The sequence below is a fragment of the Nothoprocta perdicaria genome, unplaced genomic scaffold (genome assembly GCF_003342845.1).
Source record: "Nothoprocta perdicaria isolate Ctin4 unplaced genomic scaffold, notPer1 scaffold_296, whole genome shotgun sequence".
NCBI classification, from domain to species: domain Eukaryota; kingdom Metazoa; phylum Chordata; class Aves; order Tinamiformes; family Tinamidae; genus Nothoprocta; species Nothoprocta perdicaria.
The window spans coordinates 196,737-224,516 of NW_020455528.1; the positions used below are offsets into that span (position 1 = coordinate 196,737).

At 51.1% G+C, this 27,780-nt stretch overlaps 1 protein-coding gene across 1 annotated transcript in view; it reads left to right on the forward strand.

The window, feature by feature from the left end:
- The first annotated feature begins 6,453 nt into the window (after positions 1–6,453).
- The window catches only part of CEP85L (centrosomal protein 85 like), an 80,657-nt gene continuing 59,330 nt past the window's right edge, over positions 6,454–27,780 (forward strand). Inside the window, exons 1-2 of the mRNA XM_026041853.1 lie at positions 6,454–6,499; positions 15,593–15,733. Coding sequence (XP_025897638.1) covers positions 6,454–6,499; positions 15,593–15,733 — 187 coding nt within the window. The remainder of the gene's footprint in view (positions 6,500–15,592; positions 15,734–27,780) is intronic.

A 27,780-nucleotide genomic window follows, 5' to 3' on the forward strand; every position in this document is an offset into this window, starting at 1 on the left:
CTCTGCTGCTGCTCCCTGTGCCCGCTCTGCTGCTCTCTGCGCCCGCTCTGCTGCTGCTCCCTGTGCCCGCTCTGCTGCTCCCTGCGCCCGCTCTGCTGCTGCTCCCTGTGCCCGCTCTGCTGCTCTCTGCGCCCGCTCTGCTGCTCTCTGCGCCCGTACTGCTGCTGCTCCCTGTGCCCGCTCTGCTGCTCCCTGTGCCCGCACTGCTGCTGCTCCCTGCACCCACAGCTGCCTGCAGAGCCACCCTGCCAGTCCCCAGCCGGCCCCTCCTGCACCACAGCCCACGCTAAACACCCCAGTGAGGGAGAATTAGGCCCTGTGTTAGATACCGGGGACATCCAGTTCATAGCCTCTCAACCTAGACAGCTCTGTCTGTTCAGCTGATAGATTTAAATGCTAGCCCAGTGGATGCTGCTGCATTCGCAAAGTTGCTGTATGTTTTCCAAGAAGAAACAGAACTTAAAACACTTCTGCACGTCCAAATTTGAATGTGTAGTAGGTGGTCTTCGTTTCCTGATGGTGGGCACCAGGAGGCTTGGCTGAGGGCAGCAATGCGGTGATGTTTCAGCTCTGTGATGGAACATTTTTGTGCTTCATAATGGGAATTTTTTGAGGCGAAGCTTTCTTCTGAACTTTTTGTGGGCCTGCCCTGGCATAATGGACCTGATAAGTGCAAACCATTTTTTTTGAGTGATATTTTAATGCTTTTGCAGAGGCAGTTTCAGTAATTAAGGCACAACGCAGTACATGCTAAATATAGACTTAAGGAAATGATTGGTAGTTTTTGTTTTACGCAGCTCAGTTTTCTTATCTCTGTGTAAGGGGACTATCTGCTCTACTTAAACTGTAATATTTAAGCCCAAGGATATGTAACACTCAAGTTTTTTGATAGTGTTCCACTTGTGGAGATTGTTACATCCTTTTAGAGTTTTAGATCTTAGAGATCTATTAAATTTAACTTTCAGAGGTCATACTGTTATGTTTTTACACATCTTTTCCCTGCATATTTGGTGATATCTGAAAGCTATAAAAACATACATGAATGTATCACATTTTTGCAGATTGATATAAACATCATTTTGTGGACTTGTTCCTATTTATTTTAGCTTCCTGCATTGATTGCCCCATCCTGTTGGTGCTGTGCCCCTGGCAGTTTTCACTTTGGGAGAGTCTCCACAACATCATTTTGTGAGAACGCAGCCAGTTCTGGACTCTCACATGGTACACAGGGTTGTTTGTCACTCTCAGTTCATGCATCTCCTTTAGATCTGGTCAAGCCCTTTGCCTGGACAACAAACGGCACATAGTCGTCCTTCAGAAGCCGTGATGTGCCCGGATCCGGGATGTTCACCTGCTCCCTCCAGTTTGGTAACTAGCTCGTAAGGTAGCAACATGGAGAACTACATGGTCAAAGTATTGTCCAGTATTGTCCTGCATTAACTAGAAAATTAGGATTATGGTCGATCAATTCCATGTTGGTTGATTTGTCAAGCGATCCTGGAGCTATTTTCCATGGAAAAACAGTGCACTGTACTGATGTGCAGTTCTTAAACCATGAGTATCCCAAGTTAATGGGACAGTCCCCAAATTTAAGCGGCAATACTTCAGCTTTTATGATTGTTTTTATACATATTTAAAGTAGCACACTCCCTTAAAAGCTTTAGAAACACCCTTTTAAAGGAGCTTTTCCCCATCAGCACAGAACACCTAGTCACTTCAGGCATGAGCTACTCTCTGCAGAGAGAAAATTATTATAGTGCAGACACAATTTTGTAGTGCCAAAGTACTGGAGAGTCAGTGCCAGCAACTGCTGTACAATCCAAGTCAGTGGAGGAGAGAATGGCGGGGGACCCTTCATGGAGTTACTCGGATTCATAGTTAAGGCATGGAATAAATTCTTCCATCAGACTTTTAATTTACAGGCATAAGACAGCGCTGGGTGACCTCACTACACTGAGCCCTGGCATAAAGCCATCGACTCCACTGAAATTTCATCCCTGGGTCTGGCTCCAGCACCAGTGGCCAGATGATTTTCTGACTGGTGATATCTGTAGGAATTATTTTTGGAGTAAACAAACTCCGTATGTCAGGCTACAAGCAAATAGTGATTGGCGTTTGGAAGAGGTTTCCATTTGCAGGTATTAGTGCGGTGCTCCATAGCCGGCGAGTTGTGCTCCAGCATGTCTGGCTTTCCTGCAAGGAATAGTTGGGTATTTGGAATTCTGTGTTTTCCTGACCTCCCTAAGGCTGCAGGGTTCCGTGGGTTTGTGTGGGGTGCAGCAGGAAAGCAGGATCTGTTCTTCGGGAGCAGGGCTTGGTCTGATCCTGCCTTTCAAGAACTGAGTAAGAGGTTGATTAAACTTTAAAGCAGGTAGGTTTTACACAGATCAAGTTAAATGTTGTTTGCTGCTTCTAATATAGAAGCTGCTTCACAATCATGGTGGAGTTTAATCCATGTAGGACAGCTCAGAAGTCTGCACATTATTTTATAGCAATTCTGTCCATTTCTTTATCCCTTCTGCATTCCTTTTCCTGTGTACATGGTAAAACCAGCCTTCTCTGAAGTAAAATGTCAATGGTAAAAACGCAGGCATTCCCAATAGCACTTAGGTTGAAAGCCTGAACTGTAGCACTGCTCAAGTATCTTGCACTTTAGCAAATGTTTTAGAATATAAAGCTGAAATAAATAGTATTTTGGAAATCCCAAATTGAAAAAGTTTGGATAAGACCCTTTTGAAACCGAACTGTACCTGCCTGGTGTGGTAGTTAATAGCACAGTTATCTCAGGCCTTGTGCCCTCCTTTTGCCAGTCTTTTTCTGTGAAGAATACCAAAGACTAGATGCCAAAATAACATTTTTTATTAATTACAAAGAAGCTTGTTGACCACAGCAGGTTTCAAATGCAACTTCAGATGTTTCAGCACTGTAACAAGGTTCAGAATATCAGCAAGAGCTCTCACCACCAAATAGTTCTGTAAGCTGTCAGAAAATGCTGCTAAGATTCAGTTAAAATTAGCCCAGGGGCTGCCTGCCTGCCTGTCTGCCTGCCTCTTAATGACCTGGAGAATTTAGAGCTTGCTATTTTTTTTCATTTTTATTAGGCACGCTGGAAAAAGGGACAGCTGCTCATGAAACTAGATGGTGTGTTGGGTGGAAAAAAAAGTAGAGGTGACTACAGCGGGCTCAAGAGCGACAGAACCGAAGATAGTTTTTAAAAGTAATTCACAATGGGTAGAGAAGCAATTTTTAAGTACATCTTTTGTCTCAGTGTTCTGTCCCGAGAGGAACTGGGGTGCTTTTGTGAGCCCCCTTGGCCAGGGAAGGGGTAGCAGCTCCGCTCCAAGCAGCCTGGCACTGAAGTATGGACACTGAAGAAAACCAAGGTCTAGGAGCATATATAAAATATATGGAGCTCTATACCCCCTCCTAAGTCATTCACACTTCCCTTTCTCCAACATAACCCTTTGGAGAGGATGTGGTGGGAATGAGGGGAGGTGGAATTATAGAGCTAAAACTTGCCCCCTGAGTAAGAGCGCTGTGAATTCCTGATTATATCTGCAAGTTAGGATAGTAGTTAGATGTCTTTGAATTCCACATCCTCAATGTGTTCTTTTTCCCTAAGGTATCAGTGTCCTGGAAGTAGAGAGTTATGAATTGTAATGGTAAATGTCTCAGACTTATTCTAAAATCCTATGTCCAGGAAAAAAAAAAAAAAGGTGGTCTTTTTTCTTTTCCTTTTCCCTGCCTGTTGGTAATATACCATGTAAAATCTCTGTCTCTCGAAGGTTTTCAAACAATTGCATAAACTAAAATATTTTCAGGCTGTGATTCTTAGGTGAAAATCTGATTCTTGAGACATGGAATGTTAAGAAGAATCTGAAATTTTGAGAGGCTTCTAGTAAATCGTGGATATGTAGCAATATTCCTGCCTTGGGTGTAAGTTGTTACTGAAAGTGCATGGCTTGGGTTCATTTGTGAAGGACTTCCACTCTAACTGGCTGGTAGAAAAGTCAAAGATGAAACCACTGCATTTACCAGGTTCTTTCCTGGTGTCTACTCTGCAGATACGAGCTGGCACAATTTGCTGTCAATGCTATGGTACAACACATGCAATATACTTTTAGTGGAGCGTTTCAGTCTTTTATGGGTTAATTGGTTCCTAGCAGCAGGGATGCAGTTTATTGTTAATTTGGTTTTAGTCATAGTCCCGCCTGCCCAAGGGAGTTTAACATCCCGCTTTGTAACATATGCAGCATCTTTTGCAAAGCAGGAGATCTTAAGGCCTCTTAAAGGTGCTTAGACTTCCGCAGGACATGGTGCTGATCCAAAAAAGTTGTGGGTGGAGGACAAGGGACTCTGTACCTAGGGAAATACTGCAATAGCCCCAAACCTGTGACTCAATTTCAAGGCCATTTACAGTATAGATGCAGCACTGACACTCCTGCTTTTTGGTAGAATGCATCAAAGATGTCTTAGACGGATGGCAGGAACAGTCTGCATTCTCTTTGAGTGATTTTTTTTTTTACTATTTAGCATTTTTAAAATAATATTTTAATTCTATTAAATGTGAAAGTAAATTTGTAGAATATAGACTGCTTTACATGACTTGCTTTTCAAAGCAATGACGTGCTTTAATCAAAGAAAAAAAACTATTTTTACAGGTTATGCTTCAGTTTAATTCCATTTGGAGCATTGTAGTGTTACTCTTGAGGAAAAAAAAAAAAAAAGGCATGATTTCTGAACCTAGAAAGAAACAAATCACAAAACTCTGGCCAAGTTGTGCTGCAGTTGTTGGTAATGAAACAGCATCTGCTCAGTCCCAGCGCTTCGCTATCACTTTCCGATGTTTTTTTCTTTCTTTCTTTCTTGTTTCTGCCAAGGGGGTGGAGTTTGTGTCACCAAACCCTGAGGCGGGAGGTGGGGAAAGGGCTGCTCAGACAGCTGGAGCTTCGCATCCCCTTTCACAAGGTCTCACTGGGATCAGGCACTTTCCATTAGCCTCCCCTTGCGCAGCAGGTTCCTTCATCCTCCCCTCGTCCCACGCTACCGTTTGCTGCGTTGGGGACTTTATGTCTGTCTCGAGTGAGGCTGGACGCAGATCCCCATCCTCCTGCTCAATGCTGCAGATTTACCACCCTTGCAGGTGGAAGGACACAAACCTGACAGGAGATCGGGAAGCCCACGAGGCCCTCAGGACCTGAGATCCATGTGGCAGAAAGCGCTTGTTGCCTCTAGCATTGGATTCGAGTTTTGGGGGAAGGTGAAATAAATACTGGTCCCTGTCTAGAACTGTGCTTAAAGCAGATGCAAAACATGGCTGGAGAGTGAACAGGCTAAAATCCGTGCCTAAGGACATCCGTTTGAGAGAGACACAGTTGATTCGTAGGGAAAAGCCTGACTTATTTCATGCGGTTACTGTGGGAATAACCTAAAGGCCAAGGTGAAGGATGCACGTGCCTGGGGCTGTGCCGCACAACTGCTTTAACGTAAGCACACCGGGAGTATTTCCCTTCTGCCTGGCGCAATTCCATTCCACAGGCACGGATGTGCCTGCTCCAGCACCGGGAAAGACACGGAGCTGCTGAGCCAGCTCCATGGTGTGACCGCTCTGGCCAGACCATCCGATCGTTTTCTGTCACCTCGATCTCGTCCTTCGGGTCTGTGTTTTCCTCTGCGGGTAGACAAGAGTGATGAATTTTTTTTCATTGGCCTGCCTGTTCCCCAGGATTTGTGACTCTTTGGAAATGTTTTAAGTGTTTGTATCATGCAGAGGACTGCTGCCAAAACCTGAAAGTTTTGCAGGGATCTTCCGGAGCAGACATGCGCCAGCTTTAGCATGTGGGGGTTTAATCAGTAGTTATTAAGTTTCTGAAGCCTGTGCTTGTAGGAATCCTTTGGAGAGATTCCTGCATGTTCATTCTGGTGCTTCTAAGGCTGCCTTTTACTAGGTACCCTACGAACACCTAGCTAAGCCTAAGCGGGTTTGTGCTGAAATCCCGCACACGGGGCCTTTCCGGACACACAAGCTCATCATAGTCGGACACTAATTAACAGTGCCCTGGGCCTGCGCTAATTAACGGCGCCCTGGGCCTGCGGGCGCCGCCTGGGCGGCGCGGCCGGAGCCCTCGCCTAAAGGGCGGTTTTATCTGTAACTTAATCTGTCCTGCGGCCCCACGCGGGACGGCGGCCGCGCGGCGCGGCTCGCGGAGGCCGCAGGGGAGGCCGGGCCTCGTGGGCGGCCGCCCCGTGGGCCGGGCCGCGCCCGCCCCGTCCCCGGCCCCGTCCCCGCCCGGGAAGGAGGGAAGGAGGGAAGGAGGCGGCGGCGCCGCCGGAACCGCGCAAGTTTCGTGGCTGCGAGGCCGCGCTGCGGGCGCCGCTGCCGCCGCCATGGCCGCGCCGCGCCGGCCGCCGCGCTGAGCCGGGCCGGGCCGAGCCGGGCGAGGCCGGGGCGCCATGTGGGGCGGGCTGCAGCCCGCGGCGGGCGGCGGCCGCCAGGCGGGTAAGGAGACCCCGGCCGCCCCTTCCCTCCCGCGGAGCCCCCCGCTGTCCCTTCCCTTCCTTCCCTCTCTCCCTCCTTCGCTCCCTCCGTGCGCGGCGCGGCGCTGCCCGCGGAGGCGCCGCGCGGGACGTGGCGGGCGGCGCCGCCGCAGGCATCGCGCACGATCCCGTTTAATTTCCTTTCTTCGCTCCCCGCCCGCGCCGCCTAACGGGCGGCAGCCCCGCGCCGCGCGGCTCCGCGGTCCCCCGGGGCGCGGTGCGGCCGGGCCGGGCCCACGGGAGCGGGCGCCCTTCGGCTCCCCACTGCGCTCCCCACCGCGCACATTTCGGCTTGCTCCCCCCCGGCCGCTATTTTTATTACTATTAGTATTTTTTCCCACCCGTTTTTCCGGCCGGGCAGCGCCACGCGTGTGCGGGGGGCCCGTGGGGGCCCTGCCGGGCGCCGGGCATTCCCGGCTCCCGCGGGGCAGGACGGCGGGACGGGACGGGACGGGACGGGAAGGTTGGCAGCGCGTGGGCGCGAGCAGCGCTTCCCTGCGGGAAGGGCCGCGCTGCCCCGTTCGGGAGCCGCAGCCGGGTGACCCGAGCTGTGCTCGGCCCGGCCCTGGCACCTTCCTGCGGGTGCTCCGCGATCCCGACCCCGCGAGCCCGCAGCGGGTGATCGCAGACACGAGTCCAAAGCACCAGGGTGGGGATAAATCCCTGGCGCCCTCTCCGAGGCCGGGATTAGCGTTCCGGCGCCGGGAGCTGCTGTCGGAGGCGAGGGTGTCTTGCTGCGGCTGGCAGGGCTCGTCCTGCAGGAGCTGCGCGGCCGTCCCCGCAGCTGCGGAGCTCCACGAACAGCCTCGTGCCCCTTCCCCGCGGCGTGAAGGGAGCCACTGTCCCTTTCTCTGCTGTCGTGAAGTTATCGTTGCTTTATGTAACGCGTGTGAGGTTTGCGTGGCTGAAGGAGGCTTTTTTTTGTGTGTTTTTGTCTTTTAATACATCTCTTCGGAGCTTTGGAGGAGGCATCAGCTCCGTGCTGCAACTCGGGAAGACGTGTGTTTTGGGGCGCAGATTTTAATGGATAGAATGGAAAAGGCAGGGAATCGGGATGTCTGATTCCTGATCACTTTGTTTGAAGCAGGAATGCAGGAACATGCGCTGTGTGTACGTGGTGCAGGCGTGTGCTGGGGGCTGCTGCATTCGCTGTGTTCGGGCTGCGCTGGAGATGGGCACCGGCTTTTCCCTCTGCTTCCCAGAACTAACTTGGCTGCCCTGGTTTTGCTCAGGGTGCTCTGGCTGACGCCGTGCACCGTCTGTCAGCGCTGCTACCTCAGCCCCTTCCTGGGCGCCGCTCTTACTTTTGCTGGTTTGCTGCGATTTATTTCTCAAAGTTGGCTGCAAGTTCCGAAATACCGTTTTGCTTGTAGTTTTTCAATTTCCGTATCCCTTCTTCCCTTCCGGTAGTCAGAGTTAATAAGTTCAAAACACATTTACAGAGTTAGGCTGAAGAAGCACTGTAAAGCAGCGAGACTTTTGTGTTCAGCGTGCGCCTGGAGGCGAGGTGGGCAGGCAGGAGGCATTAGTGGGCATAAGTTAGGCAGCCGGAGGGGCTGTTTAATGCCGAGGTTGGGTTTGTGCCCAGGGAAGCGCCGGAGCTTCCAGGGCTGAGTGTGACCCAGGCGAGCGTCACAGGGGGCTCCGCGGCGGCGCTGCCGGAGCGGCCGGAGGCGCCGGCCCGGCCTCTGTGCGTACGTAGTGGTTCCTAAGCCTTGACCAAGCCTGTATATGAGCGGCTCTGGATACCCGAGCTTCGAGCCGTTCCCGTTACAGGGCTGGATGCTGGAGTGGCCTCTGCTGTCCGGCCGCGCTGGAGAGCAGCGGCAGGCTGGCCTTGAGAGGGAGCTGGGGGCACTCGCTTACCTCCCTCCAAAACCATTACCTATTTTATCTCTTCTCTCCCTCTAGGCAAGTAATTCTTAATAATATAATATCTGCTCACTTAACATGTACAAAACGTGGATGTCTTGCCTGTTTACACAGACTCATGCGATGGCTGAGGCAGGAAGGGACCTCTGGAGATCACGTAGTGCAGCCCCTGCCTGTTTGCAGCTCTGAAGCTGTAGGAGGGCATTGCCCTGTGCATTGGGGAGAGCAGCAGCACTGATCCCTTGCCTAGTACCTACAGTAAAGGTGCACTGATTAGACTGCTGCTCTTTGTAATTGTATGTTTTTTTTTTAATGGTATGTTGTATTTTTTTTAATTAGAGGGTAGTAGTGAGTTGTGTGGAAGAAGCTACGTGGTGCAAGGTGGCCCGGAGCCACCGTAGGAGATGGTGGTGAAGAAGTGCCATTGGTGGCAAGAGAAACTGTCAGTTCTTGGAATAACGGTTGGGATTTATGTCCACCGGCTACTGGTTGTTGCTGAAACTTTAGCAACAGGCGGTTAATGACTTCCTTGTTATTAACCTTCTGGAGCACGGAGGAGGTGACAAACAGGGTAACAGGGCAGGAGGAGCCGGGTGGAAGGGGCTGAGGTGGTGGCAGGAGATGGGTCTGGGCCGCTGCCTGCCTGTTGTGGACGGTCCCTAAGGGAAAGGGGAGCGCTCGCGTGTCCAGTGTCAGCTGCTCTGCCCGCCGTGCCCCTCGGGTCCGCTCTCTGTCGCATGAGTTGCCCGGTGTTCAGTATTGGGGTGGTTGGAGCTCGAGCGGAGCCGCCTGGTCCTGCCGGCCGGCGGTGAAGGGCACGGCGCCCGGCGGCTTCGTCCGCTGGCGCACGAAGGGGCCTGGGGGATAAAACACCACAGGGCTGTAGCTCCCTGTGAAATCTGTTCAGGGTCTCTGCTCTGTGCTGCAGGAAGAGACGTTTTCGTTGTCTTCTGGGCCTTTCCAGGGGAGAAAGTCTTCCTGTTTTGTGTGTTTCTTTTGGTAGGCCTGGGATAATGCTGTAAGTAGCTGGGAAACTTACTTGTGCGAACAGTAATGAAAGCAGGAGAGGGTGTGTTGAAGTGTGCCAAGATGCTTGTTTCCACCTTTGCATCCTGTTTTTGGAGCATCCCGGTGCGCGGGAGGAGCCGAGGCGGCTCGAAGCGTGGCTGGCAGGCAGCGCCGGCTCTAGGCCTGTGTTTCTGCCGGCTCTCCCCTCGCTCCTGCTGAAGGTGCTGGCTCCATGGAGCTGCCCGCGAGCCCCGAGCACGCCCAGGCCGGCACACGGGCCTTGGCTGCCTGAGTCGGACAGGGCCGGGAGGAAGCGGCGCTCCTTGCGGATCACTGAGGGCCGCGGCAGGAGAGGCAGGACGCGGTGATGCCGAGTGCCCTTGGCTGGGCAGGGACAGCGCGGCCCTGCGGCGCAGCCGGCGTCGCCAGCGAGGGGGGAGGCGCACCGAGCCCCTTATGCCCAAAATCCCGGGAAAAGGCCTGCGGCAGGTGAGGCTGTTGTCACATTCAGCTTCCCGGTGAGTTAGAGACCCATGGTGCGCTATTGGGAAAAGAAGCATTCTTGAAACATTCCTGAATCCTTCTGGAGCCAGGTCTGGGATTCCTTATAAGGTAGCCTTACGTTTCAAGCCTGCTTTATTCTTTTGACAGCATAGTTTCCAGATGGTGTGGGGACGTTGCAACTCCTAAAAGCGTTTCAGAACAAATAAGACTTTATTTCGAGCCCTGCTTTCATTACGAGATGGTATCTCCTCCTGAAAGGCTGCTCTGCAGCAGAGCTATTACGTGTGGGGGCAGCTCTGAACCCTTCTGGATTCTCTTAATGCGTGAGGCTTCGTACAAAGTGCTGTGACTAACACTTAGGAAAGGTTGGATGGTTCTGTGGGCGATGAGAAAACCAACCAGGGTATAGTGACCTAGAAACGCTAAAAGGCTTTGAAAATGCCATTTTATTTGATACTTTTGCTAGTGCTTTTATGGAAAGTGAAGCTAACAGCTGGGATCTTGATCTATTTCTGTTCATTGTTATCCTAAAACTGCCTTGATCAAAGAAGGGCAGTAGAATGGTTATTGGATAAGTTTTACATCAAATCTAGTTGCAGTTGTGTAGATGGAAACACTTAAATTACTGGTTTTGGCTGGAAGTATCCTAGGTAGGGTGGGATCTAGGATAGAGGGGATAACATGCAGAATATATATGTATAAAAAATATATACATACATATATCTAGTACTGCTTTTCCTTATCCCTTCTTAATTGCACAGTGTCCTCCTTGTTTATATAGGCTAGGTGTTGGTGGGAGGAGGAACTGCCAAACAGAGAGGAGCTGAGCTTGGAGAGAAGTTGTGCCCTGTGGCATAGGCATTGTGAGGAAAATCTCCTAATGACTTAAGTGAAGTGGGATTTCATCCTTTTAACCCAAATACAACAATGGGACAGCTCCCCTGTGTGTTGTACAGGCTTCTGTAAGAGCGATTTTCATACAGCCTGGAGGCTCTGTCTGCCTCTGGTTCACCCACATCAAAGCAGATCCCGTGGTGCACATCTAATGCACGTTAGACCCCTCTGAAAAATGATGGACAAACTCGGTCGCTGTTATGTTTGAGCAAAATATTTTAGTGATAGGACTTCTTTGTCTGCTTAGTGTCTGTCTCTTATTGTGTTAAGGATATTTTTAGATCTGCTTGCAAGGAGAAGGGAGATGCTAAAGCTGTTTTTTGAGGGGAAAAAAAATCAGGATGCCAGAGTCCTCTCCGTGATTCCCTTAGGTAAGTGTGGGAGTTGCATAAAGCCCCTGGAAGTGTCTGTGCCTCTTGGGCTGTGGCGCTCCCCTCCCCGTGCCCGGTACAGAGGTGACGGGAACGGCTGCTTGGCCGGGAAGAGGGAGCGCCAGGAGGAGGGGGTCTCCGGCTGCGCGCGCCCTTCGGAGCAGCGTGGAGCCCTGTGGAGCTGGGAGCGGCGGGAGGCACCCGTATGGAGCCCATATCCTGTGCAGGAGAGGGAGACATGTGGGACAGAGCGTGGGGAGGCTCTGGGTACCCGGACACAGCCTGCGGAGCTGCAGGGAGCTCTGCTGAGGGATTGCTCCGCTGGCCACTTCTGTGGGAGGGGAAAAACGTTTAACTTGGTTAAGCGTTGCTGGAGACAAAATAAATTGGAGATTTGGTGACACAATCCAATTAAAATTTAGCTCTTGCGAGAAATTAGGGCATGAGTTTATGCTCCTTAAAATAACCACCCTAATCAACTTATCTTAATTGATACTGCCACTCAGGAGTATGTTTACTTGGAGGATTTTCTTCTTTGGGTTTCTCTTCTACTTTCATTTCCCCCCTCTTTTTATTTATTTATCTTTAATCTTTCTCCCTTTGTATGTAATTTGGGCTGCTCTTTCACAGCTGAGCAGAGTGCTAAAGGAGAATGACACCAACAGATGAATTCTTTTACAGCTGGAGAGGATAAAACACGAGTATGGTCCTCTAGCTGGTGGTATATTTTCAGGCTGTGAAAGTAGAGAAGCAGGTAAACGAAGACCTGTCAATATTCAATATTTTTGCCCTTAAGCATGAGGGAACTCAGCATATCTGTGGTTTTTATCTCTCTCCATGTGTGATTGCTTTAACTGGGCTGAAAAGCTGGAAGAGTCTAGTTATAGAGCAAGCTTGAAAGGCAAGGTAAGGAGAGCGCGATAGTAAGGGCAGGGTGCCCGGGATGGATCATAGCTCATCAAAAGGACCTTGCAAAGCGCTCTGGAAAAGCTGCAGCACCTGAACCCGCAGGCAGGGCCCTCGCTGCCTGTCCCATGGTCCTGGTCACGCTTCTCCTTCCCGCTCCTCCCGCGTGCGGGCCTTTTTTCCTCCCCTTTTTTTTGTTTCCTCACTTAAATATGTCAAGATAAGGCATCTATTCTGCATACCTTTTGGGGAATTCTCCCCATCTTCCCCCTTTTAAATTCTCCTGCCTCCTTTTTCTCCCTTTTCCTTCTCTCATGTGCTCTTGCCAGCGATGGAAAAAGATCAGACACTTGTTGGCAGCGAGTTGTCAGGCACGAGACACGGCAGGGAGGTTTCCTCCAGCCTTGCAGTGATACTGATCCCATAGCTATGAAAGGGGGATGTGAACATCTCCAGCTGAACCAACTTTGTTGTTTTCAACTTCTGTTTGCACTTGCTATTCCTATTAACAAACAGTTGTTAGCAAACAGTTGGGTGAGGGGCCCTTTGTGCTGGTAACCTTTTCTTTTTAGGATGATGTGTGGTTACTTAGCCCTGTGGGACAGAGAGTGCAAAGAGGGAGTTAACTGCCTGCAAAATGTCAAAGGCCCTTTGAAAATCGAGAAAATTGCAATTGGGCATAAAATTCCTGACTTTAACTGGATTGTTACCGGATTTAACTGCCCTTGATTGGTGGATTTGCCCTTGTCTCTACTAGTTCTTGTTTATTTTGCTTTGTCTTTATTCTTCTGGTGGATGTGTTTGCTTTGAATGAGGGATGCCAAGAGCAAGTCTAGGGCTGTGGATCCTGATGGTCCCTTTCCGTGGGGCAGCCTCTGTGTTGGCTGTGGACCTGGGCGGTCAGACCTGCACTCACCCGGGTCTGCTCAAGGTCCCTTCGTGTGCTTTGGAAACTCCCATTGCGGAGGTTTGAGAATGCCAGGCGACTGCTGGAGTGGGAGCAAGGGAGTGGGTGAAAATGGAGGGACTTCCTCTGAATACCATCCTATGAACATCTTCCAGCGTGAGGTTTTTTTTGGTCTGCTTTTTCTTTGTGTTGTTTTGTTTGTTCCTTTCCCTCAGTCATCCCCAGTGCAAGCTCTGTTTAGAGCAATATTTTGTGATCAGGTGGGCTTTTGTGATCATTAATGGGCTTGCTTTTTTATTTTGTGGATTTGTGTTTGGTGATGGGCTGCTGTTTGGTAGATGTATTTTGGTTTGCTCTTGTGGAGAGCAATCCTTCTGGAAGAAGGGTCGGTTTGGAGCAGAGAGGAGGGGTGTCCTGCACTTGCCATGTGAAAGTGTATGGGTATCTTCTGGCATGACTTCGTGTCACAGCCTTTCCCATGCATTTGGATGATCTTTGGATCAAAAAAATAGTGTCTTGTAAGACGGTGCATGGAAAATGATCTAGCATCTTTCCTTTGAAGGGGGCTGTGAAGTGGTTAGAGTCTTTTGGGACCATCATGGTGCCCCATGTTGCTTAAATGGTCAGGAGAACTTTGATTTATTGAAAACAAGTTGCTGATGGTGTGGGTGAAATGGGTGATTTTGAGCGGTGTGTTTGGGCTGAAATGGTCATTTTCCACCCTCCAAAGAGTTTTGGGCAGCCTGCAGGGCCATCAGGGCACGGACCATCCTTGTGCAGCAGCCCAGTCTCCTTCATGGTGACCAGAAGGGTGTCAGAAGGATATTAAGGTTATCGGAAGGATAATAAGAGCTGTCAGCTCTGATAATCCTGCAGCAAGACCTCACCTTCAGAGTCCTCTGCAGTATCAGTTTCCCCGGTCTCCTCCTGGCCACAACGGGTGTCAAAATCCCGGTGCGGAAGAGAAGAAATAGTGACCTTGGGTAAGGAGGTGTCTGCCGTGAAAGCCAGTGAAGTCCTCGGCTCTTTATCCAGCATCTGGGTAGATTAACGTCACCTTAGCTGTTCCATGCGAAGACAGGTTTTGCATTCAAGGACGTGACACTTGGTTCCTAAAACGCCTCTGAAGAGGTGGGTGGTCATTTTGGGTGGATGGATCCCAGGAGGTGCCCGCGCTGCTGCCGTCGGCCGCGCGGGAAGGGGCGGCCTCCGCGGGGGAGGCAGCGGCTGCTCCCGGGGTGTCCGTGTGCCCGGGGCCGCCGTCTCCCGGAGCCTGGCTGCTCTGCTGCACATGCCGAGGCTGTGGGCACAGCAGCCCCTTGGGGCCTTGAGCTGGTCACGTTGGGGCGTTCAGTGAACAGGGGCCCTCTGGGTTTGTTTCGGATCCGGCGTGGCTGCACCTTGTCACTCTTGCGTCTGGAAATAGGAGTTTATGTGTAACATATACACACGTGTGCATTTTATATCTATCTTGTGTATATATAATATAACTTTTTTTAAAAAAAGAGGTGCCCCATTTAGCAGCAGGGTCCCTAGATCTGCCAGCCGGGGTGAGCCCGGCTGCCCCTCAGGCCTCTCTGAAGCTCGAGGTGCTGCTGCACCGCGTGCCCTGCCTGGTGACGGCGGGACGGGACGGTGGGAGCGCCTGCCCCTGCCCTGCCAGCCCTCGGGGGCTATGGCCTGGGGTGGGCGCTGCCTAAAAGCCTTCAAACGGCCTAAAAATATCCGTGTGTAGCACAAGAGCCCTCGGTGTGACCCGGTGCCTCAGCATGAGTCACTTCCCGCCGCGGGGGCCGGGCGCTCCGGCACAGCCGGCACAGGCTGCACCTTCTGGGCCGGGGCACCGGCGCTGCGCTCCGTACCCCTCTGCAAGCAGTGCTCAGGTTCAGATATTTGCTGTAAAATCTCTTGGTGGTCCTCTGGAGTCACAGTCTCGCTGCTTTCGTTTGTTCTTTGACTATGAAATAGGCAACATATTCTCAAGACAGGCTTGAATGGCAGAGCTGTTTGCTTACATGGGTTGTGCTTTGGAAGTGAATCTTTTAGCTGCAGTTGAAACAAAATCAAAATAACAGAAGCAAACCAGTGGGTTTATGGATATCGCGGAAGGACAGCCCGTGTGTGCTGCTTGAGCTGCGAGCCCCGCTCTGATGACGTGGATATCTGAAGCCGGTCCCTGATTTCCAGTGCTACCAAAGCATTTTTCTGTTAAATCACACAGCCCAGATGATAAAATAGTAGTTATGTGTAGTTCGAAATGACTGCATTTTTATTCCAGCAGCAAAGTCCCAGCTGGTTTCTGTTCCCTAAACTCCTCTGCGTGGAGTCGTGTGTTTCCAAAGCAAAATCCTGCTGTGCCTTTAGAATTGCTCTTACGATAGGAAACGTGTGGCAAATAAATCAGTAAAGTGAGTGCAGGAACCGTTTAGGGCTCGTGTTTTTAAATAATGACATGTAAATGGTTGAGAAACTGGGTCCTGCCTAGAAACTGTACCCTACCAGTGCAGAGCCGGGCTCAGAGTCGAGCTTTCGCTGTGCTGATGACCCCTGCTTTGCATCCGTCATGACCCACTTGTGGCTTCCCTCTGTGCAGGCCCGGATCCGTGTCCCGTGGGATGGTTCCCTGGCGCTGAGGCCCTGTGGCAGCCGCCGAGCGGCCCCGGCAGGAGGCTCAGCGTGGCCTCCGACAGCGGCGACACCGGCATCGGCACCTCCTGCTCCGACAGCCTGGAAGGTGAGCGGCGTCCCTCGCGTCTCGGGCCCCCCGTGGCACCCAGAGGGGTGTCCCCCAAATGCCCGTGCCCTTTTGCAGCTGGTGGGGCGTGTGGATACATATACAGCTCTTGCATTTCCATGGTGGTCCCACGGCCTTGCCGTGGTAAGAGGGCACTGCCTTTCCTCTGTGGGGTTGTGTTCGATAACTTGCATCTCTGCCCTGGGCTGCTGCTACTGGCAATTGCTCTGTGGGGAAGTAAGTGGGAAGTGGGGAAGTTCCTAGGCCTCTTGATAACCGATGGGAAAGAGTGGCAGACGTTGGAAGGGAGTTGAGAAAGGGCTTGACAAGGCTCTCTGGTATGGCTTGTGTGTGACAGCACCGAGAGCCTGCTGACTCATGGGCCTGTGCTCAACAGGGGGACGTTCCTCTCATTTCTTAGTCACTTCTGCTGAGAAACATGCGTGTGTTCGTTGGATGGATTTGGGCTGATAGTCAAGGATCTATAGTCTAAATAAACAGTATCTAAGGTTTGTTAAAACCCTGGATAAAAGCATGATTGCATAAAGTTGCTCTTGTCAGGGAAGGATTTGGCCCCTATGGTGGCAGTGTCTCTATAACAGTGCCGCCCTCCCTGTAGCTGGCGGTGGTTGTACTTAATGGGAAACAAAGCAGGAAAAAGCCTCCAAATTGGCTTCCTGTCCCAGCCTAACTTCCTGATAATGTTTTTCAAGAGTTAAGGTAGTGACAGTGGGACTACAGTGGGCTTTGCTCCAGGGCCTGTCTGTACTGGGCGATTTTTGCAAGAAGAACCCTGGGTAGCTGCAATTAGGGAGAACACGGATTTGTGAAAGCGGATTAAGGGATCCTGAATCTGTGTAAGAGGCGGAAGCATCTGCAGGAAACCCAGGCTTTCCCAGGATCAGTGTGAATCTGTCAGTTAAGTCTCTTGGAGCCCTGTGCAGATTTGGGGAGCCTTTCTACCCCAGTTACCTCTGACACTGGAAGGTGCCTCTGGAGGAGAATCCTCCCGGCTTCCCTGGGTTGGTCTTCATTTTTAAACCTTCACTAGCTCTGGCAAAATAAAGGTTTTACTCAAATTGTTCGTCAAACTGATACATTAGGTTATTATTCAGAAAGGAAATCTTAGAAGTATCTTTATGGATATAGGACAGAATAGAGCTGTCTCACGGACACAACATGTATATGTATAAGCTGACTCACCCAAGTATTTTAGAATAGTTTTAAGATGCAGCATTTGCATAAAAACATTGCTTTTTTTCTTGAGGGCTTCCCTGTTTGAGGGGTGGGAGGAAGGAGTGGGAACGAAACAGCACCTCTTCCTGAGAGGAGGAGGAGGAGGAGGAGGATTATGATGTGGCTGAAGAGGAGAGCAGAACAACAGTTACAGCAGTAACCCTGACGTGTGCTCGTTACTCAGGTGTTGCCTGTTGACTAATAGTGCTGTCCCTTTGCAGACCTCTAATGGAGTGTTCTTACAAGCAGCTTTTGAAGTTCCTCACCAGATGATATAATAAAAAAAAAAAAGAGGGAAAAATTGCTGCGTCTTGTACACTGATTTTGTGCATCTGGCAGTACTTAGGCTGTAATAAGCAATGTTACTGTGCCCGTAATCTCATCAGTTTCCCGCAGCCGTGTTTGGAAACTTACAACACCAGAAAGTAAAATATTAAGGACAAAACAGACGGAAGCGTAAGTGCAAAATGGGGTGTGTGACAGATGTGGAAACTGAGTGCACGTGCATTTTCAACATCAATGCTGTTGCCTGAGACACCTAGTTGGCTGCATCTCAAGCCTCCCTCCTCACCCTCCCTGAAGAGAAAAACCCCTTGGGAATTCCGTGGGGATGCCAGACCAGATCTGCAGCTGCAGACTTGCTGCTGGCCCTGTGCGTCCAGGGTGGGCCTGGGGAAGGAGCCCCCAGGGGCGTCCTTGTTCACAAGTCAGCAGGTCACTGCGAGCTCCAGCAGTGCTCCGAGGGCTTCCGAGCTCGCCAAGCTTCCAAAGCTGAGCTGCAAGGCTAAACTGGACCTCTTGCAATGTTGTAAATTGCAGCTCAGTTCCCTTGTGCACATGGGTAGTTACTACTAAATACATTAGTGCACAATAAACACATTTTAAGTCAGTTTTCACTGGTTTCTTTAAATCCTTTCCCAGCTCATACTTCATTTTGAGTGTCTATTCTCTGCAGTTGTACCAGTGCCGGGTGGCTTCTGTGCTGGGCTAAAACTGCCGTGATTGTGAGGGGAGAAGGGTTTGGACAAAGCCAATAAGAGGAGGAGAATTCTCCTCTTTTAAGGAGAATAGGAAGAGGAGTCTCCTGCGTTGCCATGTGTTTCATTGGCTTTGTGCCAAGGTAGGAACGTGGGGAAGCGGCCGCTCGGGGGCTTCCTGCCTGAAGCTGCGGGTGAGAGCCGGGGCAGGGAGGTGCCGCCCGGGAGGGAAACCTGGAAAGCCTGAATGGGGGAGCCTTGGTTTGTGTGCGATAGACCTTGTACTCCCGGTTAGTGTGCCCTTAACGTAAGGGTTCGTGTAAGGGTTGGTGATTTATCTTCGTGTGAAGCACTGCTAATGTGTTTGCTCTGTTCCCCCTTTCTTGGTGAAAAATGTTGAGGCTGGAAAACATTGTCACAGGATCTTGTGTCTTGTCTCTGTGCAACTTGAAAGTTTTTCAAATTCGAAACTTTTCAACTTTCGGATGAAAAGTTTCCAATGAAGCAGGTTTCAGAAAATACCTGAATTCTTTTCATACAGGAAACTTGATGGCCCACTTGTGAATTGCAATTCTTGTACTTTTCTGATCACTTAGAGCGTACATGCAGACATTCCAGGTTGAAGTGCTTCCATTCCCCTTTTAAATGTGTATTTTGTCCCCCCCCCCCCCAAAAAAAAAAAGTGATGGTGCATGGAGGTGCACAGCGCACTCTCAGAAGGCAGTTGGGCTTTGCCTGCTGTGGCAGCGGTGCCGGCCACTCTGGATGTGTCAGGGCCCAAAGAAGCTCCAAGCCTGAAACTTGAGGCATTTTCAGTCTTTTTATTTATTTATTTTCCCCAGGGATTTAATCTGTGAATCCAGGGCTCATTGGGAATAAAATGGGCTGCAGCGTTCATCAAAGCTCTTTGCCAACAGCAGAGCCTGGTTTCAACCTTGTGGCCGCGAGGGGAACGAAGTAGACACTGGTGAAGCCACACGGGGGCCCAGGGCTCTGGCGGGCTGAGACACTCTTCCCTGGCAGCCAAACGTCTTTTGCTGCAGAGAGATCTTGTTCCTCTGCTTGTATCCTCTGCTCTTTTAGTAAATGTGGTTCTTGGTCTGTGAGTTCTGCTCACGAAGGAATGGGCACGAGACTTGCCCAAGGTTGGGCTGTGCTGGCCCATACTGGATCTGATGCAGACGACACCTTGTCCTTGGGGCATCTGCTCTTCTTCCACTCAGCTTTAGCTTGTTAAGCCCTGCAGGAGCACTGGGTGAAAGCAGTTGAGTAGGCCTGCCCTTTGTCACGTGGAAATGTGAATAAATGTGGTCTGGTAACAGTTTAAGACCTTGTTCCGTACGTCATATATAGGGGTTGCCTTGGGGAGAGGACTTCGACTAGCGGTGGGCTTGATGCCGCGTTTGTGATCTATTGCTCTGCATAGATGTGACTCCCCTCGAGTTTTGAAATGATAGAGAAGGAAATGGTTTTAATGTTACGAGACCCACAGGATTCTCCTGTTTCTCGTTTTGGGCTGAATTTGCTACCTTTCAAACTTATTAAACCTAATTAATTCGGTTTTAATTGCAGTGTTTCAATTTCTTGTACCAGGGAGCAAGATGTAGCCAACTAGCAAGTTATTTTATCCTGCTGTTCCAGACCTTGCTCCTGGAGCAGCTCCTCTGTGTTGGTGGGGCAGGTGTTGCCTGTCCCGGCCGGCTGTTGGGAAAAGCAGGAGCATGAGGATCCTGGTCCCGGGGAGCCAGCACGTGCCTGTCCTTGCCCACAGCCCCCTGGGTTTGGTGGCTTTGGGACATGCTCAGCTTGAGCTTGAAAACAACCCCTTGTGTTTGTTCTGAATGGAAATAATGAAAATAAAATGTGCTTGCTCGGAATATGGCAGTATATAGTATTATATATGCAGAAATTTATGTCCATCGTAAGCGCTCTGGAAACTTGAGCAGCCCTTTGAACAAGGCGAATGTGCTTCAGATGGTGGCTAAGTATAAGGGTGTGTGAGAAGTTAATGCACTAAATATGGGCACACAGCACATGCTGAGATGGAGGGTGATGGTGCCCTTGGAAAAGCTGACTGTAATGTGGCCTTGAGACACTTAGAAGTGTCCTGAATAATTGCATTACAACTGAAAATGTGGTGTTTGGTGATCAAAGTGCTGGCAGAGCCATGAGTTCAGCCGCAGCTGTTGGACAAGAGGGCTCTGGCTCCGAATCCGTGCGGATTAAGCGTCTCCATTCCAGGAGTGGAGCTGGTGAGTGTCCCCTCCCTACTCCCACTGCCCCGTGAAAGTGAGGTCTTGCTTCACAGAAGGGAAATAAGGGGGATTTTTCCTTCTGGGGATGTCCCTCTTTCCTGCCTCCCCAGCCTCCCTCGATCAATTTTTTCTTCACAGTGAAGAAGGGAATGATGGAATATTCCTTCATGTGTCCGGCACGGGGAGTCACTCCAAGGTCTCGTCCGTACGGAGGCTTCAGGCGTTACAAGGCCTGGCCTGGGGAGCAGGGCAACCCTGAGCAGAGAACGGCGTGGTGGGCTTTGCACATGCAAACCAACCCACCACGTGGAGCAATCCCTGGGCCTTCCTTAGTGCTTCTGGAGCACAGCAGGAGTGGGATTAGAGATCAGCTCCGGAGAACCGCCCGGCAGGAAGACTCTGAGCCTTGAACAACCCCTGTGGGAAATCTGGAGGGCTACAGTGCTGCTGCACGGGCTCCAATGTCTGTCTTTAAATAAAACTGAGCAGTGTTTGCAGCCTTTTGCGTGAGAAACATCCCGTGGCTCCCTCTTAATCCGTGTGGCCTGGGTGAAGCAGTGGGAAGGGTGAGAGCGGTGGCCACAGGGCTCCGACCGGGCCATGGGAAGCGTCTCCGCCTTTCCACTCGCTCCCACTGCTGCTGCTCCTACCTCTGTGAGCAGGAGAATCCTGGCACCCACTGTCGCCCCCTTCCCGAGGGGCTGGATCCCGCCTGGGCTGTGCTCGAAAACTCTGCTGCAACCTGAGGGATTAAGCAGAGCTAATAGTTAGTTAGTGTGCATTAATGTGTCTAGCATCACCGTTTATTTTAGCTGTGATTTCACTGTAGTGATGATGATTTGTGGAAACCCCTTCTGAAATAGAACATAAAAACTCATTAGACTAATTCCCAGAGCCTCAGGATTCTCTGCGCTCACTCAGCGGGACTTTCTAGGTGGATTCAGCAGAATGGAGCACCGAAGCGAGCAGGAGCATCGTGCACAGAGCACCCCGTCCATGAGGTCCGTTTGCTGCCTTCATTTCCCTTCCTTCTTCACCAGCTTCATTTGGGTCAGGAGAGGTGTGTGCGAGAGGGATGTGCGTGGTGAGCGTAAGGAGCTGCCCATGGATCTGGTCAGAGTGAGGTTGGGCATGCATGAGAAGGAGAAGGTCCCCAGCACCGGAACTCTGGTGAGAGTTCCACTCTTTCACTTGCAGTAACATCTCCAGATGATGGCTGGTAACAGCAGGTCTGTGAGTTTGGGGCAGAATAGGTGCAGATCTGTAGCTTTTATATCACAGAATCACAGAACATTGACTTCCTTTGAGAACTGTGACTACAAATCTGTTTTGTTTTTAAAGCAGATATTATCACAGTATTATTTTCTGTTGACCATCTTAAAAGATTTTACAGATTTAGAAGTTTTCTTTTTCCTTGTCCAACCTCAGCTACCAAGGATGGTAGAAGAAATGTATTATTTTTTCCTTTCCATCTTTTTTCCCCTTCCGTTTGTTTTAAGGGGCTGGCCTGGTTGGATTGCACTGGGATGTGAACCCGTTGGGGAGCTGCCCAGCTGGGCACCCGGCGCCTCTCTGCCACTGGGCAGCTCTGCGTTTGACAGAGCCTCTTTGCAATGTGCCTTGGCTAATATGCTCTTACATTGTATGAAGCTGTCAATAGTCTCTTCATTCTAGCCTTCCTGGCCCCTGGTTTCTCTGGCTGTTGTGTTAGCAGATGCCTATGTGTTTGTCCTGGTTCCTTCAGGCTGGACAGGTCACTCGGACGTGTTGTTCAGGATGAGCAGCGTTTGCAGCGGCCCTAGGAGAGGGGAGTTGGGCGGCCTGTAAAAGTTGTCACTCTAGAAGGACAGTCTTGGTTTTGAGTCACTTCTGTCCAAGATATGAGATGTAATGAGTTATTTTAATTTTTTTTTTCCCTTTAAATGTAGATGTTGGTTTCCATGAGCATTGTAGACCCAAGAGAGTGTTCAATAAACAAAATGTCCCCTGCCCACTGTGGAAAGGGCCTTGCAGGTAAGATTGCAGCCCTGGATGCTGTGATGTAAAGCAGCTTCTCTGACCCGGAGTGTTGATGTTGCTGTGGATTTTCAGAGCCCCTGGAGCTGGTGCTTGTGTCCCGACACCGGTCACGTTGTGTGTAGCCTCGCGCTGTTCTCGGGGGCCGCCTGTGGCTCAGCCCTGCGGAAGCTGGAAAGCACCAGCCTGTTTCACCGCTTCCTCGGGCAGGCCGGGAGCGCGAGCGGGCAGCTCCGCATCACCTGCAGCCCAGCGCAGCCGCAGAAGGTGAGCAGGGTCTCGCCCTGCTCACGGAGCCCTCTCTGGCACCTCCGCCTCTGCACTGTGCCTAGCAGGAAAGTGGCCCTTCCCAGTTTAAAGTGCTTCTGTATTTTCAGCTAAACTAAGGAAATGTGGAAGTACTGTCAGTTCTGTGTTGTTAGTTCCTTCTAAGTGGAAGTATTGGATACTGAACTGTTGGAGAAAATGGGCTTTCCATTGGTGGAAGTGGATTGAATTTGGAATCATCATATGTGGAGGAACAGCTTTCCTGTGAGGGTGCCAGAGCCCTGGCACAGGCTGCCCAGGGAGGCTGTGGAGTCTCCTTCTCTGGAGATCTTCCAAACCCGCCTGGATGCCGCCCTGTGCCCCGTGCTCTGGGTGTCCCTGCTGGAGCAGGGGGGTTGGACTAGATGATCCCTAGGGGTCCCTTCCAACCTTAACCAGTCTGTGATTCGGTGAAGTGGCCGCGTGTGGAGGATTGTTGGGTTAGCTTAGGGCTCTCTATTGATTAAAAAGTATGTGCTGGCCTCTTGACTGCTTTAAAATTGTAGGAGGGGAAAAGGCTTCCATTAAAGGTGATTTTTCCACTCCAATTTTATGCTCTTGCGCTGCAGTTTCCTGTGTAATGGGTTGAAAATCTTCCATATCACTTTGCCTGTGAAAACAAACAGAACTTAGGTAATGCATAGCTTTGGGGTGAACGCTCAGGGTTTGTTCTTCTGCAGCAAAGCCCTTGGAGGCCGCCGTGCCCGGGAGCATGAGCAGTGCCCGGAGCCTGTGCTCGCTGCCCTGGCCTTGGCAGCTCAGGGAGGTTTGTGAGAAGGAAAAATAAAGGGACGGGCGGGGGGAGAGGGGAATTTAGATGTTTATGTAAGAATAAAATCACATACTTTCTAGAGGGGGAGGAAAAGATCACTGGGAGAAAATGTCTTTTTTTTTTCTTCTGTTGCATAAACTTTGTTTCTAGACAACGTTAGAGCTGTGCGGCATTTTCTAGTTTTCTTTTTGTAAGAATGAGAAGCAAAATAATGCTTTTTTCCATACAGTTGATATGTCAACGTACCATATGCACTTTTCTTTAAATCCTGTGAAGAATTGCTATATGTTTTTAAGAGAAATTAATCTTTTTTTAATGATAACCATTATGCTGGCAGGACTGAGACCAAAGACTCCCCTAAGGCTCTGAATCTGTTTCAGTCAGATTAGTAGGACCTTGAGCTTTCCTGTAAAGGGTACAGGAATAATCTTCTAATTTTAGATATGTTTCTTTTCTGCTTAGTGTGTGTCTGGTGATGCCCAGGAATTGCACCCTCTCCTGTGCACTCTTCTCCCCTGCCGCTCCTCCATTCCAGTCGTGAAATGGCAAAGCCAATAACAGTGAGAAAGACTTGTAGCCCTTACGGATTGCAGCTGCACGTGCACAACACGGCTTCAGGTCTACATGTGCATCTGTGAATCACGAGGCAGAACATCCTGTGCATGTTTAAGCCCTGCAGCCTGTGCTAAACTGCTAGTGACACATCCTTTTTGCATTAGGCTTTAGCCTATCACTGCCGAAGGCTGAAAATAGCCCGGATTGTCAAAAATAGAGTGATCTTTTAGGCTAGCTTAAATGGCCTTTTTCATGTAAAGTGACATGAGCATTTCAGCCTTCCTGCCTACGAGTTTTACTGCAGGAGTGCGTATGAATTCCAGACAGGAATTGTGATTTATTGTTTTAGTTCTGGCAGCAATAAACTAAGAACAGGTAAGTTTATTTTAGAGCTGTTTAGTAAAAGGAGCATGCTGATAAAAGTTAGTGCAGCATGACGATACTTTTATTTAGCTATTGCCTGAAAGCAATGCTCTTAAGTGATCATCTGCCTGTCACTGTGGCAAATGTATGTGTAATTCATGCATGCCACTGCCTTGTGCAGCTTTGACTTTCCTACCCTTAGAGTTAGGGTACTGGAATAGGTAGCAAAGTATAAATCGGGGTCTGTAAACTCTATGCAAGCCTTGCCAAAGCCTCACTGATCTAGATTATTATAGATGTTTCCCACTGGGGAGGGGAACTTGAATTTCTAATTTTGCTTTCACTGTACGCCTCTTCTCTTGGTTGGGGCTATTTGTGCAAGGAAACAGGGCCTGTTCAGCCTGGAGGAGAGGAGGCTGAGGGGGGACCTGATCGGTGTCTATAAATACCTCAAGGGAGGCAGTGAGGAGGAGGGGGGTGGCCTCTTTTCAGTGGTGGGCAGCGATAGGACTAGAGGAAACGGCCACAAGCTGAGGCACCAAAAGTTCCACAGGAACTTAAGGAAACACTTCCTGACAGTGAGGATGACAGAGCCCTGGAACAGGCTGCCCAGAGAGGTTGTGGAGTCTCCTTCTTTGGAGATCTTTAAAACTCACTTGGATGCAGCCCTGTGCCCCGTGCTCTAGGTGACCCTGCGTGAGCAGGGGGGTTGGACTAGATGACCTCTGAGGTCTCTTCCAACCTTAAGGATTCTATTCTGTGGTTCTGAACCATAGACAAGGTGGAGAAGCACTCATGGGTGATAAAACAGGAAAAAAAGCCTTTGTGGGTAAAGCAGTAGCAGTGTTTGCGGAGGCTGCCTGGGGCCTTGTGCTGCTGCCTCATGCTGTCGTCTAGTGTGGGTGCCGGGGATGCGGGCAGGGAGGTGCTGGCCCTGGCCTGCGTGCCCGGCGCCCGGTCTCCTCTCCAGGCTCTCGTGCCGCGTGGAGGCCGAGGTGCCTCGTGGAGCCGGCGCTGCGTCCTGGCGGCCGCCTCGAGCGCCTGTGCCCCGCAGCGATGTCACCTGCGGAGAGTGGCTGCGCCGGCCTTCCCGAGCGTGGGCCAACGGCCGCCCGTGGAGGACGGAGGCGGCCCCGCTCTGCAGGCCGAGCGCCGCGTTCCCCTGTGGGCTCGAGGAGAGGCGAGCCCGCTTCGGAGAGGCCGCCTTCCTGCTTCCCCACGGCAGCGCTGCGGTGCCGGGCCGCTGCCAGGGGCCTCGCGTCCCCTTGCCAGGCAAGGTCTGCTCGGGAGAGCTGCCCCGTGCTCCCTCGCGTTGGGACCGGCCGCAGCGAGTGCAGGGTACGGCTGCAGTGCCGAGCAAACTGCAGGAGCTGCAGGCTTGGGGTCTGCCCATGTGTTTCTGAGCACTTCTGGAGTGCAGCGTGAGAAAGGGTATTTCTGAAGGTGTAGGGGAACATGAAAAGTCCACAGGTGTATAGATAGGTACTTCTCAACTTCCTGGAATTGGAGCGCTTGCAAATAGGTGTGAAAAAAATTATTTGCACACATATTTTATATCTATATTTCATATACACTTAAATCTTTATATGAATCTGTATGGCACTGAGTGTATGAATCTGCATGTACGAATCTGGTGGGTGTGCATTCATATCCACAGATGTGTCGGGCAGCACAGTCTGGAGTGAAGACAAGTGCATCTGTGCTCGGGAGCAGTTCCCGTTTCCAGGGAGCAGTGGAATCCGGGGAACTCGGTTGGGTTGGGTGCAGAACTGGACCGCACACGGGCCCGTTACTGCCTCGAGGAGGCAGCGCTGCAGCGGCCAGCGTGCGGACGTGCCGGCCAGGGCAGCGTGACGGGCCCCGCTTCCCTAACTCGCACCTCAGGTTTGGGGAAGGGGGTTTGGGGTTTCTGATCCCAACCTGCTGACCTGTGACGCTGCTGCGGGAGCTGCGCTTCTCTCACGTGCCTCTCTGCGTAGCACCGTGAATACGCACCGCGTGAGAGAACTTGTGTGCCAGTCTATGCATAACACACTATATAATGTTTATTCTTTCTAAGATCATTGGCCTACACAAGCAGGAGTACCAACTAAAAGCTAAAAATAAAGTACAGAAGCACAGGATAGTGACTGGTTGGGTGTTTTGTTGTGGAACTGCTCGTGAATTCAGTGTTTACAACTAAGTGATTGGCACCGTTTGGGTGTTTTCATTGATCTGTCATTTCAAGACTGTACTTGTGCCTGGGCTGTCTGCAGATGCCGGCCTGAGTGTGGAAGGGAGTTTGGCAATAGTCTGTTTTAGAGGCATTTTCGGGAGTGTGGAGTGCCTTAGTCTTGGCCTGTGGGGAAGTGCTTGTGTGAGCGGCTCCACTCCAGCTGCAGTGCGTTGACAGCCCCCTCTCCGTGGGGCAGCCGGGCGCAGCTCAGGACGTAGCTCCCAGAGCCGCTCCATGTTGCGCCGGGTCCCCATCCCGGCCGCTTGCACGGGGCCGTTGCCACCTGCTCTGCCGGGGATTCCCTGGCAGAATCAGGGAGCGCTGGGAAAACGCGTTTGACGCCGCATCGCGCGGGAGGGCCCCTGGGGTGAAAGAAGGTGTAATTGTTAATGTCATTAACAGAGATGAAGCTGTTTGGGAAGGGGGGTGTCTGCTGCAGGTAGCCAGCCTGGAGCCTCTGAGCTGGTGGGTCTGAGCTGCCGGCTCCCTTTGCTTCCCTGCTCCTGGTGAGTTCTCTGTCTTCTCCCACGCCATCATTTTATGATGTTCTTTGTTCCCTGTTGGCTTTGATCAAAAAGTAAGGTGTGAAATGGGATCTAGCTTTTTAGGAGGGCTCTATTTTTAATTTTTGGAACATAGCGTGCTAGTAATACCAGCACGGAGGTGTTCTCTGGTAGTTGGAGAGCAGGAAAAAAGCAGTTTTGTATCATTTTGTGTGGGTCAGAGCTCTGCCAATGTGCTTGGGTAGCTTGGGTACCATAGTGATGAGTGCTATAAATACCCCGACAGATGAGCCAGCGAGTGGAAATAAAACTATAAACACCAAATTCCTTCCATTATTAAAGGCAATAGTTGAGACATTCCCAGCTCTCCCACCTCTGTCTCCACAGGCCCAACTGTACCCGTCAGAAAGCCAAACAGGCCTCGCATCTCTCCAACTTCCAGCTGTGGGGAAGGGCGCGAGGAGGCCGCCGGGCAGCAGGCTCTGCAAAGGAGATGCAGCCCTGTTTGCTCCCGGCCCAGGTAGCTGCCCTTTGTCACCAGGGCCCCCATTCTGCTCTGCTGCTGCACCTCGATGCAGGTTGTGCCCGCAAGGCCGGGTCCCAGGCAGGCAGCAGCTCTTGGGTCATTGTAGCGATTCCTGTGCTGGCTGGAGCGCTCGGCGCTGCCCTGGGTCGTGCAGGGGCAGAGTTGGGCTGGGCCCAGCGCCCCCATGCCCTTCAGGGGCGAGATGCCAGACTGGCTTGTAGAATAGTAATGGGCAGAAGCCCAAACTTAAACATGGTGATTTTAGTCTTGTTTTGGGCTTTGATGGGCACAGCGGTGCCTGCTGTGTTGGTTGGCCAAGCTGC